At 45.7% G+C, this 21,714-nt stretch overlaps 1 protein-coding gene across 48 annotated transcripts in view; it reads left to right on the forward strand.

Moving 5' to 3' along the window:
* The window catches only part of PNPLA4 (patatin like phospholipase domain containing 4), a 624,040-nt gene that overhangs the window by 593,480 nt on the left and 8,846 nt on the right, over window positions 1–21,714 (forward strand). For 44 of the 48 annotated variants that reach the window (XM_029604379.1, XM_029604381.1, XM_029604389.1 and 41 more), the window contains 2 exons: window positions 2,893–3,028; window positions 19,626–19,691. The exons of 1 other annotated variant lie outside the window; for it this stretch is intronic. In XM_029604379.1, the coding sequence (XP_029460239.1) occupies window positions 2,893–3,028; window positions 19,626–19,691 (202 nt within the window). The remainder of the gene's footprint in view (window positions 1–2,892; window positions 3,029–19,625; window positions 19,692–21,714) is intronic. 3 more of the 48 variants (XM_029604405.1, XM_029604425.1, XM_029604404.1) reach the window with 2 other exon arrangements.

The following is a 21,714-nucleotide window of genomic DNA, read 5'->3' on the forward strand; positions in this document are numbered from 1 at the left end:
GGAGAACACAATCGCCTATGCCAGACCGGGGACGCCGGCGGGGTCGGGGTAGAGAGGCAGAGGCAGCAATCTTCCCAAAGGGAACTGAATCGGGCAAGAAAAAGGTGAGCAATAGAGAGTGCAGCCGTCTGCGACCGATGGGCGCAACAGCAACCCAGTATGTAGCTTCTGTGAGAGAATCCCTTCACCGCATGATATAAGGACCGCCTTCCAGGGAGAGGTGTTGTGTATTTCAATTATAGCTTCCCATACATTCATTGCCTTGGGTACCATGAGCTTACTGTGAAAAATTACAAAGTGAATTAACAGTAGAGATGTGCTTCATTTTTTTCTACCGGGTCGTTTTTTGACTCAGATACTTCGTGGTAAAATTTGGGTTTTCTCGTTTAGTTTTTTTGAAAAACGAAACGAGGAAACCCGAAACCAGGCCAAAAAACGAAGCGGGAAACGAAGCTAAAAAAAAAACCCACCCCAAGCATTTAAAAGCATTTTCGTGTATACATACAAACTCCCCCATCCCGATCCCTCCCCAAGACTTACGAACATCCCTGGTGGTCCAGCGGGGTCCCGGGTGCCATTTGTTCCTCCGTGCACATGTGCACCATTGTCAGCCTTGCTCCTCAAAATGGTGCCGAACAGCCTCTGAACTACTATGTCACAGGGGCTACCGGCGCCATTGGTCAGCCCCTGTCACATGGTAGGAGAACCGACCAATGGTGCCGAAAGCCCCTGTGACATAGTAGTTCAGAGGCTGTTCGGCACCATTTTGAGGAGCAAGGCTGACAATGGCGCACATGTGCACGGAGGAGCAAATGGCACCCGGGACCCCGCTGGACCACCAGGGATGTTCGTAAGTCTTGGGGAGGGATCGGGATGGGGGGGGGTGGTTGTATTATAGGTAATTTTAATGTTTGGGGTGGTTTTTAAATTTAAAAAAAAAATTTGCCTCTCTCCCCATGCAAACCCGAAAAACGGATTTTCCCCGAAGTTCGGGGAAAATCCTTTTCGGGTTTCGGGGCCTCCGAAACACGACGAACTAGGCAATTTCGTTGTAATTGCCTAGTTCGTGATAAACGATTGCACATCTCTAATTAACTATACTGAATCAACAGCAAATAAGGTAGAACTTGAGGTTACTGTGACGAGAATTGCAAAGCAAATTCAGCTAGATTAGCTAACATCAGAAACTCAGAACAGATGAGTAGAAGTGCTGTAAACACATGAAATGGCTGCCGTTTGCACCCACTAACCATTTTATGCCCCTTCCCCTCCCTTCATAATCCTGTCCAGTTCTGGAGATCTTGGTGGGCATTTTCACACTTAAGCAGGCAGGAAAGAGAGAGGTAAAAAGATAGATGCAGGGGTTGGTTTGAGGATATTAGGTACCTTAGGTCAGTGTTTCCCAACCTTTTTTAGCCCAAGGCACACTTACATAAACCAAAAACATTTCTGGCACATCAGACCCCCCTCGCCCCCACTCCTCATCCTTCCCCCTCCACACACACAGACGCCTCATTGGCCCCAGCACATTATTGTTAATAAAAACCAATAATGTACTCTATGTTTTACTTTTTATTTATTAAGTTTGCTTAAACTGTGGCCCTCAGTTCCATTGCCCCATTCCATTCCTCCGTGGATGGAAAAGTGGAAGAGTCTGATGGAATAGAAGAGCAAAGAGAACACTATGATGGGCAGTGGACCTAAGGGCAACAGAAGAGCTCTGCAGATTGGGTTTGGTAGAGGGAGGGACAGAGAGAGAGATAGGAAGGATTTCTTGCCATGGAAGTACATTGCAGAGACTTAAAACAGTTTCCTTACTTGCCCCCGTTCTATTTAGTAGCATTCACTTACTTTTGTGCAGGTTGTGAGCTCTGCTGTGTGCTGCCCTGCTCTTGGCCTCCTCCAATTGCCACCAGCAGCAGGGCCTGTGCAAGGGTCTATAGCACCCACTGTAACACTGTCCCCTAAAACCCACCCTATTCTCTCTCTTACAGTGCTCGCTCTCTCTCTCTGATCCCTCCTGCTGGCAGTGCTCGCACACAACGACTGCGAGTCTGCTTCCTGCCTCACTCCCAGCACTGATTTTTTAAAAGACATTGCAGGATGTGCTCTGCAGCCGCGGTCCACTGGTTGGGAAGCACTGCCCTAGGTGAACCTTAAAGCCTTACCCCATTCCTCTGCACACACATTTAAGAATTATGCATTTGTAACATATTTTACATGAACAAGAGCATTTGGAGTAGTGTCTTGTGGTAAAAATATCTCTCACGACAACATGCATTTTATATTTTTATATGCATTTATGTAGTGTCAACCAGAAAACTGTGCCAAAAAAAGACACTTTTACCCATATAGTATTAGATGCATCGTAACATGTGTTGAGTGTGGGCTTGGTTCTCAAAAATCCATAAATAAACTGAATTACAATTACAATATACCAAACCTCTCATATAAAAACAGTACTAACTGCTAGCACTCTAGCAGTGACAACCTTACCTATTTACACACGTAAATGTAACATACTATCGTAGCAATTTTCAAAAGCCATTTACCCGTGTAAGCGCAGTTAGCGTGGGTAAATACTGTGAGCAATTCAATGGCATGTACTATAGCAATTTTCAAAAGCTCACTTACCCAGGTAAAGTGCATTTACACCCGTAAAACCCAGTTTTAAGCGTGTTAATGCTTTTGAAAATCAATCCCATACTGAGCACCTGCTCACAATATATTTTCTCCAATTTATTTTATACCATATGTACAAAAAAGCAGGAAGGTGTGGGATGGATGTGTTTCTTCACTAACCATAGGAAAGCTCTGCATTTTCCGCTTGAAATATTTAATAAGTATTCAATAATTAAAGATGAGTAATGTTTATCATTTTCTTTACTGTAGGGCAGGTTTAGAGTCTATTCTTCCGCCAAATGCTCATGAGGTGGCAGACAATCATCTCTATGTATCAATCACATGCACTAAAAACAGAGAAAATTATTTGGTTTCAAATTTTGCCTCCAGGGAAGACCTCATTAAGGTAAAAAGTGACACGTCATTGTTTTAACCACGTCATTGTCTAACCTTGGCAGACTAACACCTTGACCATATTACTTCCTGCAAAATGTTTTCTATAGATTTCCAGTTTGTTTTGCTTTTTATTATTAAAGCAAGTATATAATACTATCATGGGATCAATTGCTTACCATCCTCATCACACCACTTCAGTCAACGCCAGTAAAAATAAAAAAGCATGCCATTTTAACATTCTAAGACAGTGTGGTTTTTTTTGGTTTTCTTTAACTGACTATGAGGCCTGTGAAAAAAAAAAATTCCCATTTTGTGTCTATGGGAAAAATGCTTTTTACATGTCTGTTGTTATTGCCTGCGGAAGTATGAATGCAATTTTTCATTGTGACATTTTTTTGCTGAAATATGGGCTTTGCAATATTTTTGTTTCTTGGTCAGGATTTATTTCAGTAAACTTAAGAATTGTGAATCACAAAAATATATAAAGCAAATCTGTATGTGTTAAGCAAGCTTAGTCCTGAAAGATAAATACAGACACATTAAGCTACTGAGGACACAAATTGCAAACACAGATATAATAGGTTTTGCTAATAATTACTTTATATACATTAGCTGTAGGTAGTGTGGATGCTATGTTAATCTACTTAGGTAGAAATAGTCAACAAACAAAGTGTAGGTGATATCTTATTCATCTATGATATCTAATCATAAATGTATCAGGTTAATCAGATAAGAAGATATCACCTATACCAGGGGTGGCTGATCCTCAAGAGCCATAAACAGGTCTGGTTTTCAGGATAACAAATGTATTCTTCGTTGTGTGCAAATCTATCTTACAAATAGCCATTGTATATATCCTGAAAACCAGACCTGTTTGTGGCTCTCGAGGACCTCAGTTGGTCACCCCTGCCATTCACCTTGTTTATGGCCTTTATTCCTTTTAAATGATTTTGAATTTAAAATATCCAAAGAAAGAAAGTTGAAGGAGCTAGCCAATGGTTCAGAGATGGTGCTGTGTACCATGCAGAGGGCCAGAGCTTAATTTCTGGGTCAGGTCTTCTGCTGGCCAGGAGGGACTCCCAGTCATCATGTGACATTAACAGCTAGTGACTACATTTAGGGTCCATGATTGCAGGGCTCCCAACAGACCCTGGTGCGTGACTCCTGACTGAGGAATATGGCGGAAATGCCTGGGCTAAAGTGAGTAGGAAATGAGCATAGAAAGCAGGTAAGAAAATCTTCAAGTAGCTACAAGCTATAAGCCAGGACTGGTGGCATTCAAGGAGTGTCCAATGGTCAGGCTGTGGTCGGGGGCAGGCAGCGTTCAAGGAAAGTCCAGTGGTCAGGCTGTGGTCAGTGGCAGGCAGCATTCAAGGAAGGTCCAGTGGTCAGGCTGTGGTCAGTGGCAGGCGGCGTTCAAGGAAGGTCCAGTGGTCAGGCTGTGGTCGGTGACAGGCGGTGTTCAAGGAAGGTCCAGTGGTCAGGCTGTGGTCAGTGGCAGGTGGCATTTAAGGAAGGTGCAGTGGTCAGTGGCAGGCGGCATTTAAGGAAGGTACAGTGGTCAGGCTGCAGTCGGTGGCAGGCGGCGTTTAAGGAAAGTCCAGTGGTCAGGCTGTGGTCGATGGCAGGCAGCGTTCAAGGAAGGTCCAGTGGTCAGGCTGTGATCGGTGGCAGGCGACATTCAAGGAAGGTCCAGTGGTCATGCAGAGGTCTGTGGCAGGTGGTGTTCAAGGAAGGTCCAGTGGTCAGGCAGTGGTTGGTGGCAGGCGATGTTCAAGGAAGGTCCAGTGGTCAGGCAGTGGTCGGTGGCAGGCGGCATTCAAGGAAGGGGTCAGTGGCAGGTGGTGTTTAAGGAAGGTCCAGTGGTCAGGCTGTGGTCGGTGGCAGGTGGCATTCAAGGAAGGTCCAGTGGTCAGGCAGTGGCCTGTGATAAGTGGCAATCAGGAGAAGTTCAGGAAGAAAACTGAGATCAATACTAGGTATTCATCCAAGGGAAGGCGGGACGGATAGACAGGCAGAGGGACATGGGGAAGACAGGTGGGATGTGGACCACATCGGAACTGAAGAAATGACCAGATGAACTGAAGGAGAAAGACAACGAAGACTACTGGATCTGAAGACAAATAAAGATCAGGAACATGGGAACGCTGACAGGAATGCTGAGGCAACTCACACTGCAAGGACTGTAGGAGACCTGTTGCCGAGGCATGGGCACCGCGGGGGATTTCCCGTCGTGGGCCCTTTAAATCTGGCGCTATCGGGCGTGCGTGTGCCTAGGGAAGACTGAGGAGAACACTGGCGGTGACCTGCTGTGAGTCACAGAGGCATCGGGCCTAGAGGAGTGCGGTAGCCCTCTACATGACTGCATCGCAGTTCCTTCGTGGCGTTGGGGGGGGTCAATACTGGTAGTCCAGGCCCGGAGGTAAGAGCAGCGGTTAGCGGGAGAGACCAGCGGACTTCCAATCGCAACAGACATGCCTTAAACTTCCTTACACCACTACTCATATTTTCTACATCCTCAGCAAATACCACTTTGTTGTGGATCTCAGTGATATCTGCAAAGAAACAATTTTTTCTCCTCACCTCTCCACATTAGAACTGCCACAAGGACTAATCCATGTACAAGTATCACAGTTTGAATCCAAATTAATAATAATCTTTCATATATTTGCCTTGTGAACAAATTGGTCTCAAAGATATTTCCAGTTCAGGACTCTCTTTAGCAGTACTATTTTAATAAAATATAACCAGTAATGTTAACAAATAGGTGGAAAGATTGAAACGGAGAATGTTGGCAGATAAGGATGCCCGGTCCACCCAGTCTGCCCATTTTTGCCTGCCTGTTTTACTGGCACAGATCCTTTGCAATCTGAGGTTCTGTCACTAAGCTCCTTTTGTGTCTGCTCAGAGCTTGCTTGATTTCTGCCACACTTTAGGTTTTACCTTCACCTCTGGAAGTCTGTTCCAGGTGTCCACCACCCTCACAGAAAGAGAATATTTTTTGCCTGCCGTTTAAACCTCCAGTTTATATAATGACCCTGTGTCCTTCACCTTCTCCTCCTGTGAAAAATGCTCCCTCGTGCTCTCTGACTGAAGAATGCCAGATATTTGAATGTTTCAGGCTTTATATTAGTTTAAGCAAGCTTTGTTAGGGCTTAGGGAAAAATGGGATGTGAGTTCTTATAATACAGATATGATGAAAGTAAAGCTACTAATACAAAATGGAACTTAATAAGTGAAATGCTTAAAAATGTGATGTGTTATACAACATTTGCACTGCTTCTGCTGGCTGTTTAATCCATTTCTGAGACACAAAGATTGCTTTTTAATCTTCTGTACTTCATTGGCAATACAATGAGCATAAAACAAATACATTTGAAGGGCTGTTAGTAGAATTAGTACATAAAGCATTTGGAAAGTGCACAATAGATAGTTTAACAACTAGATACTAACAAGTAAATTTTAAAAGCCCTGCACACGTGAATTATGGCGGTTACGTGCATGGCCGGGCCTTGCACACACTGCACTCATTTTCAGAAGGGCCCAGCTACGCGCGTAAACCCCGTTACGTGCCGAAGTGCCAGGTTTTTCAAAAGGGGCAGGCCAGGGGCGGGGTCTAGGCAGAGGGCGGGCCAGGACAGCGCCATTAGAAGCTGTCCCGGGGAAGCGCTCACTGGCAGCTGGCTGGCACTTGGGGTTTACTTATGCTCCTGAGGAGCAGTAACTATAAAAATTAAAAAATTGGGACTAAGTATAGTTAGATTAGGGGTCGGGGAAGAAGGAGGAAGGATAGGGTTAGGTTTATGGAACTGGGAAAAAGGGCGATTGCGTCACCACGCATAATTTGAAAATCCCCCCCCCACACATGTGCGCGGACTTCGTATATTATAACATGTGCATGCCGACGTGCACATGTTATAAAGTTGGTGCGTCCATGTGCACGCGTGGGTCTTAAAATTGACCCCTTTGTGTAACAACTTAGCTTCAAATTTATTTTACTCAAACTTGGGAAATTCTAATGGATTTTCAAATAAGTGTAGTCTCATAGGGGAGTCATTCATCAAAATGTGTTATGGCGTTATCGCGGGTGTTAGGGCTGCAATAATGCCAGAACACATGCATTATTTTTTTGCATCATGAGATGCATGTGCAAATTTTTTAATTTTTGTCAAAAGGAAGGAGTTTGGGCGGAGTTTATGAAATGAGGGGTGTTTAACATTGCGTGTGATAGCACAACACGTCATCGCATGTTTTATCTATACCTTTTTTCCTGGCATTATGCTGTATTATATGCCTGAAACAGGTTTCTTGATATTTATCGCAAATTTCGGAGAGGGGAAGGATCGGAGCGGAGTGGAGAGGAGAGCGAGAGAGAAAGCCTCTGGGGTGACACACATATTTGTCATCTATTTATAGCACTGTAGGAGGATCAACTAGTGACGCGAGGTGAAGTTTTGATAGTGGTCTAGGGTTTGAGATCCAGTTTTACATGCACAGTCAGAGATATGAACAGCACAGTACACATCAATCAACATTTGATGTGATTTGGAATGAGGAAAGGTACACAAAGATGAGATTTAAGTGTTTTCTCTCTCTCTCTCTCTAGCCAGGAGCAGCCCAAAACATGGAAATGCCTGTTTGGGCACTTCGCAAGTTGAGAACTATAAATATCTCGGATGCGATAAAATTAATGCACTTTGCGGTAACTCAAAATTACCCTAATGTCACCCTTTTTTTTTTACTGCGGGCGCTATTCAAGTGAAATTTATAGCAAAATGATCAATCTAGGCCTTAATTACTTCTCTTTGACTCTCACAAGAATGAAGAATTACATTGTTTGCATGGATATCTATTAGGGATGGGTAACCCAGGGGAACAAGTGTATCTCTGATCAGTAGCCATGTTTGTCTCATTATGATTTTGATTATCTATGAAGTAGTTTAATAGAACCTGTTATTTAAATCAATCCTGATTTAGTTCTTATTCTATTTTTAGTTCAGCTTGCAAGTCTATACAAGAATTATTTCCAAGCTGAAGATGGGCAATCACATGAATTGTAACTGCCCTAAAATTGCCAAACTCCATAGATGGGGGTATCATTAATTGCCCCTAAATATAAGAGCAACTCAAATCAGAGTAGTTTTACATTGAAAATACAGGTATGAGTTAAGTGGAAATTTGAATGGTTCCAGTTAAAATTTTGTCAGATATATGGTCAATATCCAAGCCAGCCCTATGTAATTTCAACTGGCACCCAGACTGAGCCATGTCTCTCTATTTTTACAATTCACTTTAACTCACCATAGTTTTGTAAAAGAAAATTCCTATTGTTTAACACTAATACACCTGAAGATTGCTTTTCTGACAACAGCTACTCAAAAGTATGATGTGAATCATAATTCCTACTTAAATTTGTATGCAAAGGTATCACCAAAGTGTCCCATAGTAGGCATCAGTGTCTTCACAGACCCTGAACATTTGAAATCAGAGAGAGTAACATATAGAAACATAGAAATGACGGCAGAAAAAGACCAATCGGCCCATCCAGTCTGCCCAGCAAGCTCCCACACTTATTTACCCATATGTATCTGTTTCACCAACCACCAATTTCAAGGCCCTTGTTGGTAACTGTTTGATTCAAGTTTCCTGCCATCCCCTGCCATTGATGCAGAGAGTAATGTTGGAGTTGCATCAAAGGGGAGCATAAGGCTTAATGGTTAAGGGTAGTAACCGCCGCATCAAGCAAGTTACCCCGATGCTTATTTACCCAGACTGCACAGATCATTGCCTTGTTGGATGTTGTCTGAATGTAAATCCTCTTTTCCACATTTCCCCCTGCCATTGAAGCAGAGAGCAATGCTGTATATGCATTCAATATGATGTATCAGGCTTAATTGGTTTAGGGTAGTAACAGCTGTAATAAGCAAGCTACCCCCACACTTATTTGTTTATCCAGATTGTGAAGTTCAGTCCTTGTTGGTTATTGTCTGAATGCAAATCCTCTTTTCCACATTTCCCCTTGCCGTTGAAGCAGAGAGCAATGTTGGAGTTGCATTAACCTTGTGAAGGCTTATTGAGTAAGGGTAGTAATCACCAGGTAGTAGCCTCCACTCCAGTAATCCACCCCCTTGGCTATTTTCTTCATTCCTATCCTCTAGCCTTTATGGAACCACAGTGTTTATCCCATGCCCCTTTGAAATCCTTCACAGTTTTAGTCTTCACCACTTCCTCTGGAAGGGCATTCCAGGCATCCACCACCCTCTCTGTGAATAAATACTTCCTGACATTGGTTCTGAGTTTTCCTCCCTGGAGCTTCAAGACATGACCCCTAGTTCTACAGATTTTTTTTCCAATTGAAAAGGTTTGTTGTTGACCATGGATCATTAAAACCTTTCAAGTATCTGAAAGTCTGTATCATATCACCCCTGCTCCTCCTTTCCTCCAGGGTATACATATTCAGGTTCTTCAATCTCTCCTCATAAGTATTTTATGAAGATCATCCACCTTTTAGGTCGCTCTTCTCTGGACCGCTTCCATCCTGTCTCTGTCTCTTCGGAGATACGGTCTCCAGAACTGAACACAGTACTCCAGGTAAGGCCTCACCGAGGCCCTGTACAAGGGGATCATCATTTCCTTTCTCTTACTAGATATTCCTCTCTAGTAGGAGTAAGTAATATTCTCTGACAATCCCCAGAGGGAGGTGTCTTGTAGGGAGTATGCTTTTTAACCAAATTCATGAGCCCACTTGACGAGAGATTCTGTTCTTTTGGCCTCCTCTCCAGAGAGGGTGATTGGGAACTTGGGAGATTTTCTGTGATACATAGAACTTGGGAGATTTTCTGGGATACATAGAAGATGTTAAGAGTGGAAAGGACTAAGAGGTGATCCAGAGAAAGAGGTAAATTAGCCCCACACTCTTCATACTTCATGGGAGATTACCTAAGACGACAACTTTAAAATGAGTATGAGCGCACCTACCCATATACGCGCATATGTAGGCATGAGCACACATGCACTAGAATTCATTAGAAAAGATGGCAGAAAAGAACCAAATGGTCTCCCCAGCAAGCTTCTTATGGTAGTATCTGCCGCGCTGCTTAGATTACTCCTATGTTTTTCTTAAGGGTAGCAATCACCTCTCTATGCAGTTATTCCCAAGCCATATGATAACTCATAAAAAAAATGTACTGCTACCAACATTTTTACTGGGTGATAAGCCTTCTTGAAAATTCAGACAGTGCTAACATGTTTCGCTTTAGAAGCAGTCCTGTGCATTATCATATGTCTGCATATCATACCCCAGATCGTAAAAGTCAGGGCCTGTGTTAGTTGTCATCTGAATCCAATTCCTCTTCCTCCCAATCCCCACCCCACCGCAGTCAAAGCAAAGAATGATGTTGTAGGTCATCAAAAGCATCAAGGCTTATTAGTTAAGAGTAGTACTCCTTTAGCTCCATTAAGGGTAGTAATTGCTGCTTCTTACAGGCTACCCCCATGCTTAGCTAGACCATAAAAGTCAGAGCCCTCCTTGGTTTTTATCTAAATCTAACTGTCCTTTTCCCCCTACTGTTGAAGCAGAGAGCAGTGTTGCAGTTGCATCAAAAGTATTGGTTAATTTTATATCGACTGCGCAAGTCTGCACGTATTATATAAAATATGCCTAGTGCATGTATGTCTGCTCTTAATTTTAAACAGACGAGGAAACATTATTCGCGTGGCTTTCCTTAGGACTTGTTGCCTTTTACACACACAAGTGAGCACATTTTATAACATGCGCACTTGAAGGAAATTCCCAGTTTTACCAATTAGTTCACCAGTTTGCCCAGTCTATCTCTGGGTCATCCAGACGCCTCGTTCTTCAGCCTGCACTCCCCCAGTTTACCCAGACCCCTCACCCAGTCATTTTTTGGCTATAAAGAGGTTTGTTCTGACTTACACCTGATAAAGAGCAGAAGTAAACATGCGCAGACAACAAACTTACACGTTCTGCATTCACAGATTATAAAATCGGGATTTAGGTGTGTAAATGTTGGCCCATTACCTTTTTAACACTAGTAAAGTTATTTGCGCACCAGTACTTATGCGAGTACATGTGAAGTTGATAAAATATCAGTAGTGCAAATAAGCACTACTTGCTCACGCATTTGCTATTTTATACGTGTACATCTCTTTTAAAGTTCTCCTTTAAGTGTTCTGAGGTATGGATTTGTCATCGGAATCAGAATGGGTACTGCCAGACTGAGAAATCTTCTTGAAGAGTTGCTGTTGGAAGAATCTGTCAGCAGAGATTCTTCCAAATTTATCAGGAGGAGTTTTCTGACTCCTATTGGGAAGGAGTCTGTATCCAACTTGCAAGTAGCATCCAGTGAAGTACCCAGGGAGAGACCCTTGTTAGAATACCTAATACTAGAGAGTACAGATTTACCTATGTGATTCCTTCAATTTCCCTTTCTGTATATATGTGCCTTGTTTCAAAGTGTACTATCTGACTTTTTCATCTGCAGTTGAGTTAAACAGTTAAAAGATTTATTTGTTAAAAACCCCAAATCGGTGTTTTCTATTTTTGCTCTTTTTATTGCTGGGACTTGAGCAGAAGACCTGGAACAAAAAGTTAGAGCTTGAAAACCTTTAACTTCCCACCCACCATTTAGGAAAGAACCCAGGAGCATGTGACAGAACATGGCCTCAGAATTTCCAAGTAGCTGGCAGAACAGAAGCTTCATTTATTTCTGTAAATTAAAAAGCAATCTGTGTCATAGTGGATAATACATTGAAATCATCGGCTCAGTGTGCTGCGGCAGTCAAAAAGCAAACAGAATGTTGGGAATTATTAGAAAGGGAATGGTGAATAAAATGGAAAATGTCATAATGCCTCTTTCCCTGTACGTACCCGGATCAGTCCAGACTGTGGGTTGAGCCTCCTGTCCAGCAGATGGAGACAGACCAAAACTGAAAGGGTATCCTATATGAGAACAGAGCCTACCCTGCATCTCTTCAGTATTTGTCTGTCTCCAGCAGATGCAGGCAGCTCACCTTGCGGTTCCCTTACTTCATTATCTTTGCCCTGCGGGGGTTTTCTCGCTATTTCTCAAGCTCAAGCAAGTATTATTCTTCTTTGTATTTAAATTGAAAAAAAAAAGTTTGAAGAAGTTTTGAAACAGCTCTATCATTTAGGAGACAGTGCTGTCTCCTCGCTCTTGGGGGGCCTAGAGGGGCTTGCCCCTTGAGTTACTTAGTCTAGGCTCCCTTCCCTGTGACCCATGTACTTGGGGCGATACTGGTGGTCCAGTCACTCCCCCTAAATAACTGCCTTGGCCCCCGGGACGTTTTAATTCCCTGGCAGCCCTAACAGGGAAGTTCATTCCCCTGTCTGAAAAAAAAAACAAAAAAACCCAAGATTTAATTATACATAAGTCAAAGGGAAGGCAGATTACTTTCCTCTGCTTCAGTCAGAGAAGGGAGCGGGCAGGGTTCATTCGCCTGCACTCGCTCCTCTCCCCAGCACTGCTCAGCTGTTTCTCCTGCTCGCGGTGATTTCCCCTGTCAATCATGCCGCAATCTCATTGGTGTTTAGCCTGCGGGGAGCCTGCCTTGCAGTTCTCTCGCGATGGGCTTTGTTCTGGGTGCCTGCCGGGTGGAGAGGGTCCCTCTGCGGCACCGAGTCAGCCAGTGACCCGGGGGGCGTTCCTCTCGCCGCATGGCCAGGCCGTTCCTGACTCGGCAAACCGCGGGAACAGCGGCCATTTTAGGTATTAGTGCAGCTCCCAATTCGGAGCTGCAGGGCGGAGAGGAGCCAGATTTTCAAGTTTCTCCCCCGATTTGAGACCTGTGCCCCCCCCCCCCCCAGATGAGGACCCCGACCCTCTCTCACCTCCCCCTCCCCCCTCCGGAAAATCCAGGCCATCTTTTTCTTCAGAATTTGTGCTGTTGCTGCACAAATCTTATCTGGCTAGCTTGCAGGAGGAGGAGGACTTTCCCCCGCCCCCCCCAGGTCCCCAACCTGCCAAAATCCCACGGATGCCCAATTCACTCGCTCCTGCGGCGCCAGATGTGCAAGGCTCCGTCAGGATTAGAGTGGTACCGGGGGTACCACCCCCCCCCCTTGATCCACCTCAGCCACCCGTGGCTCCGGACCAGGATCCGAATGTGAATTTGTCTTTGCCAGGACCCCTCTCGAAGGGGATGACCCACGAGTACTCCGCTTTATTCAAAGGGAGGAGCTGGAGCCTCTCATTCCCTTCATCCTAAAGGAACAGGTGATTGAAGTCCCTCCAGATGATACGTTTACGGCCGCGATGCCGGCTCATGTAGACCCAGTCCTGGCGGGACTCAGGGCGCCTCCACGCACTTTTCCGTTCCATCCCATGCACAAGCTGCTGCTCCTTCGGGAATGGGAAGCTCCTGAGATGGGGCTACATGTGGGTAGAGCCATGGACAAGCTCTATCCTCTTCCTGAAGATTGCCTGGAAATGCTTAATATTCCCAAGGTGGACTCTTCCATCTCTGTGGTCACCAAGCACACCACTATTCCGGTGGTGGGAGCCACCGCTCTGAAGGTTGTCCAGAACCGCAAATTTGAATTTTATCTCAAGCGCATCTTTGAAGTCTTGGCCTTAGGTGTCCGGGCGACGATCTGCAGCAGTCTCATGCAGCGGGCAAGTCTTAGGTGGGTCCTACAATTGCTCAGCACCCAGGACCTCCCGTCTGCAGAGGCGGAGCAGGCTGAATGACTGGAGGGCGCAGTGGCGTATGGAGCGGATGCTCTCTACAACTTACTCCGTGTACAGGCCAAGGCGATGGTCTCAGCAGTGTCAGCCAGACGCCTCTTCTGGGCACATTTCCTTTCAAGGATAAGTTGCTGTTTGGCGAGGACCTAGAGCAGCTTATTAAATCCTTGGGTGAGAGCAAGATCCATAAGCTGCCGGAGGACTGCCCTAAACAGCCTAGGTCCTTCTTCCCTACGCATTCCCGTTTCAGAGGCCAGCGGAGGTATAGTAACAGGGCACGGGGTTCCTTTCCTATGGGGAACTCCTCCAGGTCCCAGGCCTGGTCTCATTCCTTTCGGGGCCGCTGTGCCTTCTGGGATGGTAATCCACAACATTCAACCGCAAAGCCCGCCTCCCAATGAGATCCGGCTGGCCCGTTCCAGACTTATGTGGACGTCTCTCCCGTTTTCTGGAGGAATGGGTCAAAATCACGTCGGACCAGTGGGTCCTCGAGGTGATAAAGGTTACGCTTTAGAGTGTGCTCGAGATCTGCCGGATCTGTACATAGTCTCTCCTTGTGGACACCAGAAACGGGCGGCCGTCTGACATACTCTTGCCAGGCTCCAGGATCTAGGATCCATAGTCCCAGTCCCGGTGGAGGAACAAGGCGCCGGCCAGTATTCCATCTACTTCATTGCGCCAAAGAAGGACAGTTCTTTACGTCCCATCTTGGATCTCAAGAGGGTCAATCAGGCCTTCAGGCTACCCCATTTCCGAATAGAAACCCTGAGGGTGGTGATAGCTGCAGTTTGCCCAGACGAATATCTGGCCTCCCTTGACTTGACGGAGGCTTAACTCCACATACCTATTCGACACGAGCATCAGAAGTATCTCCGCTTCAATATCCTGGGCCAACACTTCCAGTTCCGAGCTCTGCCCTTCGGCCTCACCACCGCTCCACGCACCTTTACAGAGGTCATGGTGATAGTGGCGGCCGCTCTTCGCCAAGAAGGGATCCTAGTCCATCCTTACCTGGATGACTGGCTCGTGCGGGCCAAGTTGGTGACTCTCTGCAGAATAGGGGTCAACCGGGTCCTTGCTCTCCTCACCTCTCTTGGGTGGATAGTCAATTTCCCCAACAGCAACCTTCAGCCCTCCCATGTCCTGGAATTTCTGGGGGCGCGCTTCGATACCCAAGTCGGCAAGGTGTTCTTCCCGGACACTCTGGCGCTCAAACTTATGGACCAAGTGCGCCAACCTTCTTTCTTATGTTCTTATGTTCTTCTCTCGCTTACACTTCCCACGGCATAGGACTACCTTCAGGTCCTGGGGACCATGGCTTCCACTATCGACTTGGTCCTCTGGGCCTTTGCGCATATGTGACCATTACAGAAAGCTTTGCTATCCCGCTGGAAGCCAGTGTCCGAACAGTTTCAGACGACTCTACCACTCTTCGGTTCTACTATTGCCGACATACAATGGTGGCTGTCGCTAGCGCACCTCCTGAAGGGAATGTCCTTACTGACTCCGCAGTGGATCGTAGTCTCGATGGATGCCAGCCTCTCCGGGTGGGGAGCAGTCTGTCAATCCCAGGCTACACATGGCTACTGGTCCCCAGCCCAGTCCCGCTGGCACATCAATCGACTGGAGGCACAAACTGTGCGCCTGGCTCTCAAGGTCTTTCTTCCTCTGATCTGCCGCAAAGCAGTGCGTGTACTCTCGGACAATTCCACCACGGTGGCCTATATCAATCGACAGGGGGGCACCAGGAGTCATCTGGTGGCTCTAGAAGCCAGCAAGCTCTTCGCCTGGGCGGAGTGGCACCTGGATCTCCTGGCAGCCTCCCACATAGTAGGCAAGGAGAATGTACAAGCCGATTTCCTCAGCCGTCAACGTCTCGATCCCGGTGAGTGGGAGTTGTCGGATGGAGCGATGGATCTGATTGTTCGCAGGTGGGGTCCTCCTCACCTGGCCCTTATGGCTACCTTGAGCAATGCCAAAGCTCCCATATTCTTCAGCTGCTGGAGGGAGCACTACTCGGAAGGAGTGGATACCCTGGTCCTTCCCGGACCTCACGACGTTCTCTTGTACATGTTTCCTCCATGGCCCCTAGTGGGCAAGGTTCTCAGAAGAATAGAGCTTCACAGGGGGCTGGTCATCCTTGTGGCACCCAAGTGGCCCCTCAGACCGTGGTTCGCGGACCTGGTAAATCTAGCGACGGACGGTCCTCTTCGCCTCGGCTATCTTCCACGCCTATTCCGGCAGGGTCCTGTATTTTTCTACCAGGCGGATCGCTTCTGTCAAGTGGCCTGGCTTTTGAACGATGGAGAGTAAGGAAGAAGGGATATAAGAAGGAAGTTATTTCCACTCTGCTGCAGGCTCAGAAGCCATCTACCTCTCTCGCTCTTGTCCAGGTCTGGAAAGTTTTCGAGAATGTATGTGCAGAATCAGGCGTACCGGCTCGTAAAGCCCGGATACCCCAGATCCTTTCCTTTCTTCAGAAGGGCCTATCTAAAGGTTTGTCTTTCAGCTCATTGCGGGTTCAAGTGTCCGCCCTCTGTTCCCTCTTAGGCATCGTTGATGGATATTTGGTGGTGGCCCACCCGGATATCATTCGTTTGCTCAAGGGTGCTAAGCACTTGAATCCACCTGTTCGGGTTACAGAGTTCATGGAGTCTTAATTTGATTCTTTGGGCTCTCTGTGAGGCACCCTTCGAAACTCTCCACCAGTCTACTCTTAAAAATTTGACGCTCAAGACTGTGTTTCTGGTTTCTATTTGCTCCGCCAAAAGAGTGTCGGAGATTCCAGCGTTGTCCTGCAGGGAACCTTTTCTTCGTTTTTTGGATTCAAGGGTCTTCCTCAAGACGGTACCTTCCTTCTTGCCAAAGGTTGTTTCTTCTTTTATGTCAATCAATCGGTGTAACTCCCAGCTTTTTCTCCTGAAGATATAGCAGGTTTGGTGGGGGGTGATCTTAGGCATCTTGATGTGTAGCGGGTCTTGTTGCGTTACCTTCAGGTTACCAATGAGTTCCGAGTTTGGATCATCTTTTTGTCCTCTGAAGTGGTCCAAATAGGGGCAACAAGGCTACGATTGCTCGTTGGTTGAAGGAGGCGATTGCGTCAGTCTATATCTGTCAGGCCCCAGACGGCCTTAAGGCTCATTCATTGCATTCTCAGGCTATGTCCTGGGCGGAGAGTCAGTTGGTCTCTTCCCAGGAGATATGCAGGGCAGCTACGTGGAAATCCCTGCATACCTTTGCTTGTCATTACCGTCTGGATGTTCGGGCGCCAGTGTTTGGGTCCTTCGGATGGCAGGTTCTTCGAGTGGGACTGTCTTGGTCCCACCCTATTTAGGGAAGCTTTGGTACATCCCACAGTCTGGACTGATCCAGGTATGTACAGGGAAAGGAAAATTGGTTCTTACCTACTAATTTTCGTTCCTGTAGTATCACGGATCAGTCCAGACGCCCTCCCGTGCTTTCTCGGTCCGTCCGCTGAAAGTTTCTTTTTGTCCTTACAGGTATTTCTGGATGTTTTTCTCTTGGATTCTTTGGAAGGCACTGAAAGCATCTCTTAAGATGACCATGGGTATTTATGAAAGAGCAATTATTTACAGAGTTCATCCAATTGTTCTATTGTTTAATTGTTTAACAAATGTATTAGTTATCTTGCTACTTGCTTGACTGTATACTCATCTTTATACTTTTCCGCTTTGACAATGGTTATACTGAAGAGATGCAGGGTAAGCTCTGTCCTGATATAGGATACTCTTTCAGTTTTGGTCTGTCTACATCTGCTGGACAGGAGGCTCAACCCACGGTCTGGACTGTTCCGTGGTACTACAGGAATGAAAATTAGCAGGTAAGAACCAATTTTCCTGTATCGCTCCATGGTGAGCCCGCACCTTGAATACTGTGTACAATTCTGGTCACCGCATCTCAAAAAAGATATAATTGTGATGGAGAAGGTACAGAGAAGGGGGACCAAAATGATAAGGGGAATGGAACAGTTCCCCTATGAGGAAAGACTAAAGAGGTTAGGAATTTTCAGGTTGGAGAAGAGATGGCTGAGGGGGGATATGATAGAGATGTTTAAAATCATGAGAGGTCTAGAATGGGTAGATGTGAATCAGTTATTTACTCTTTTGGATAATAGAAAGACTAGGGGGCATTCCATGAAGTTAGCATGTGGCACATTTAAAACTAATCGGAGAAAGTTCTTTTTCACTCAATGCACAATTAAACTCTGGGATTTGTTGCCAGAGGATGTGGTTAGTGCAGTTAGTATAGCTGTGTTTTTAAAAAAGGATTGGATAAGTTCTTGGAGGAGAAGTGCATTACCTGCTATTAATTAAGTTGACTTAGAGAATAGCCACTGCTATTATTAGCAACAGTAGCAGGGGATAAGACTTAGTTTTTGGGTACTTGCCAGGTTCTTATGGCCTGGATTGGCCACTGTTGGAAACAGGGATGCTTGGTCTGACCCAGTATGGCATGTTCTTATGTTCTTATTCCAATTTAGAATTGCAAAGTTCTAGGTAACCGTATTGATCCTAATCAGATCTGGATCCTTTGCAACTTGTCATACTTTTATGAGGTCAGTTTTCAAATCCATTTAAATAGCTAAATAGTAATTTATGTGTAAACTGTCTAAAAATTGCTCTTCCTTAATGCACTTAAAAGAATGCTTATTGTTCAAGAGAATGAATAGTTTTAGCTGCATTTAGAATATGCATTCCTGATGCAATTTGAGCTCAGGGGAGGAAAATATTGCCGTAGATTGCATTATCAATTCTATGTGCGTTACTCCCCATGGAAAAGTAGTTGTACAAACAGTGGGGTAGATTTTATAAAAGTATGCCCGCACGTACTTTTGTTCGCGCACCAGGCGCAAAAAAAAGTATGCCGGATTTTAATAGATACGCGTGTAGCCGCACATATCCTTGAAAATTAAGGGTCGTCGCGCGCAAGGCTGGCCAAAATCGGCAGCCTTTGTGCGCTGAGCCGCGCAGCCTGCCTCCGTTCCCTCCGAGGCCGCTCTGAAATCGGAGCGGCCTCGGAGGGAACTTTCCTTCCACCCTCCCCCAGCCCTATCTAAACCCTTCCCCCTACCTTTGTATAAATGTTACGCCTGCGCTGGCCAGCCAGCCGGCGCGCGATTCCCCGGCCCGGGAGCTGTTTCGGAGGTCTCGGCCACGCCCCCGAATGACGCGCCGCCGCGACACGCCCCCGGCACGCCCCCCCCCCCCCCCCCCCAGGAAAGCCCCGGGACTTACGCGCTTCCCGGGGCTTGTGCACGCCGCCGAGCCTATTCAACATAGTCTCGGCATGCGCAGGGGGAACTTGGGGCAGGTTTTTCGGGGGGTACGCGCATATCTTACGCGCGTACCCCTTTGAAAATCTGCCCCAGTGGTTGCAGAAGTACCTGAGGTATGTTTCAAAGTGAAGGTATACACATACTTTCTCTGAAGCTTGGTGCAAAGTCCACGGGTAAAAAACACCCATAGACTTTTTTTCAATGAGAAGAGTGTGAATATTGTTCTGTATATTGATCAACCTAAAATCTACTCGAAGAAGAGCTATTGTACAGGAGCTCTTGTCTTCAGATCAGATCAATGTGACCTTCAAAGTTTATGAAGGTCTCCATATTTGGACAATTCCTATAGTCCTTAAAATGTTACCAATCAAGCTTTCAATGTAGATATTTTGAACCCCAAAATGCTTGATAAATAGATTGTTTTCTTTACAGTAAACATCTTTGATTTAAATTTAAGTATATGGGCATTCAAATCCTTCCTTAAGAGGATACAAGTTTGTGGTTTTCTTTGGATTATTTCACCAAGCATTTGTGCATACATAACTCCATTTTATTGTGAATGTCTTTTCTCTTTTCCTTTGTAGGTTCTTCTAGCAAGTAGTTTTTTACCAGTGTATGCAGGAATTAAAGCTATGGAATATAAAGGAGAGGTAAATTTGAGACATCTTCAATAGTAACATTTCTTTATAAGCAGGTCCTCTTCTGCTCCTTGATTTTGTGGCCACAGTCAGGGCTACAAAATCTGAGCTTTGTAAGGAATTGCATAGTCCCCCAGAGGAGCCAGGTCCAGCTAGGATAGGGAGCACCTGACCTGGCTAAAGGCGCACATACCATACACATGCCCTGCTCCCTTCCCCCATGCTGATCGGCTGGCTGGAGTAGGAAAACAGCAATGTCTCAGTTTTCATCCTCCTCCTCTTCCACCACCCCGGGTCCAACTTCACTTTTGAACTACCGGTATGTGCTCCTGCTCCAATTCTATTTTAGTGCGTTAACTGAACATGTTTGACATAGCTTCATACAACAGATTAGCTTCACATAGCCAGCACAAAGGTCTAATTTTTGCAAAGTGACATCTCTTCTAGCCCTCTTTAGTTAAGTTACATAATTTCATATATTATTTTCAACTACTTTGGTGACATAGAAATGATGGCAGAAAAAGACCAAAATGGTCCAACCAGTCCTCCCAGCAAGCTTATGGTAGTATCTGCTGCACCGTGCAGGATACCCCCAAACCGTAAAAGTCAGGGCCCTCGGTTACTTTCTGAATCCAATTCCCTGTAACAGTATATATAGGGAGTATAACTTTGAAAAATGTGCGTGTGCGCCTGTACACAATATAGGGCCTTATTTTCCAAACGTATCGAACGCGGTAAGGGACGTTTCGCACGCGGAGTCGGGGCGGAGTCGGGGCGTCACCGGGGCCGACTCCACGACGACTGAGCGCACAGCGAAAAGGTAAGTGCCTTTTCGCTGCCTATTTCGCTCCCAATAGCTACACCTCCTATGGTGGCGCTATTGGGTGCGAAACCAGCAGCGATCACACCGCGACAGTGCGATCGCTGCCGGCTAGCGCAGGTCTGCCCCCTGTTTCGGCCCCCCGCCCCTCATCTTCTAAAGTATCGCAGGCCTGCGATACTTTAGAAAATGAGGCCCATAGTGACATTGTAACATAGTGAATGGCAGCAGATAAAGACCAAAATGATCCATCCAGTTTGCTCAACTTTTTTTTTTAATTTATCTTTTTTTTTTTTTTTTTAGTTTAGTTTTAGGGTAATAGCAATGGCCGCTCCATGCAAGCCACCCAAGCCTAAATATAAACTATAGGGGTAGCAGAAAAGTTATCCCATTTCCAATCTCAAGCCAGCCCCACGCCCTCTTGAATTCAATTTCTGTTTTTGTCTTTACTTTTTCTGGGAGGGCATTCCATGCATCCATTCTTTCCATAAAGAAATATTTTCTGGCATTGTTCCTGAGACTTCCCCCTTGGAGTTTCATATTGTAACCTCTAGTTTTACAGCTTCCTTTCCATTGGGAAAGATTTGATTTTTGCACATTTTGCTTGCCTTTCTTTGAATCACTTCCATTCTGACCTTATCATTGCTTGAGATGAGGTTTCCAGAACTGAACTCTATACTCTAGGTGAGGCCTCACCAACGATCTGTACAGTGGTATTATTACCACCTTTTCTCCTCCTAGTTATGCGTCACTCTCTGCAGCCCGGCATCCCTCTAGCCTTAGCCACCACCTTTCATATTGCTTCACCATCTTCAAATCATCAGACACTATCACCTCGAAGTCTCTCTCCCAGTCTGTGCATGTCAGTCTTTCGCTGCCCAACACATTAATATTGCCAGACCCCAAATGCATGACACTGCATGTCTTTGCAATGAATCCTGTTAAACCTTTGACCACTTCTTGAGCTTTCGTAGGTCACATCTTGTTCTCTCTCCTCCTTCAAGGTTGTCCACGCTGCTGCAGATCTTAGTGAATCCGCAAAAAGACAAATTTTACTTTTTAGTTCCTCCATAATCTCACTCACAAAGATATTAAATAGAACCGGTTCCAGAACAGATGCTTGAGGAATTCCACTTACCACTCTTCTTTCTTTAGAATAGGTTTCATTTACCAATACTCCCCCAAGTTTACCCAGTTTACACGTGTATATGGGCA

Source organism: Rhinatrema bivittatum, chromosome 5, assembly GCF_901001135.1.
Source record: "Rhinatrema bivittatum chromosome 5, aRhiBiv1.1, whole genome shotgun sequence".
Taxonomy (NCBI): Eukaryota; Metazoa; Chordata; class Amphibia; order Gymnophiona; family Rhinatrematidae; genus Rhinatrema; species Rhinatrema bivittatum.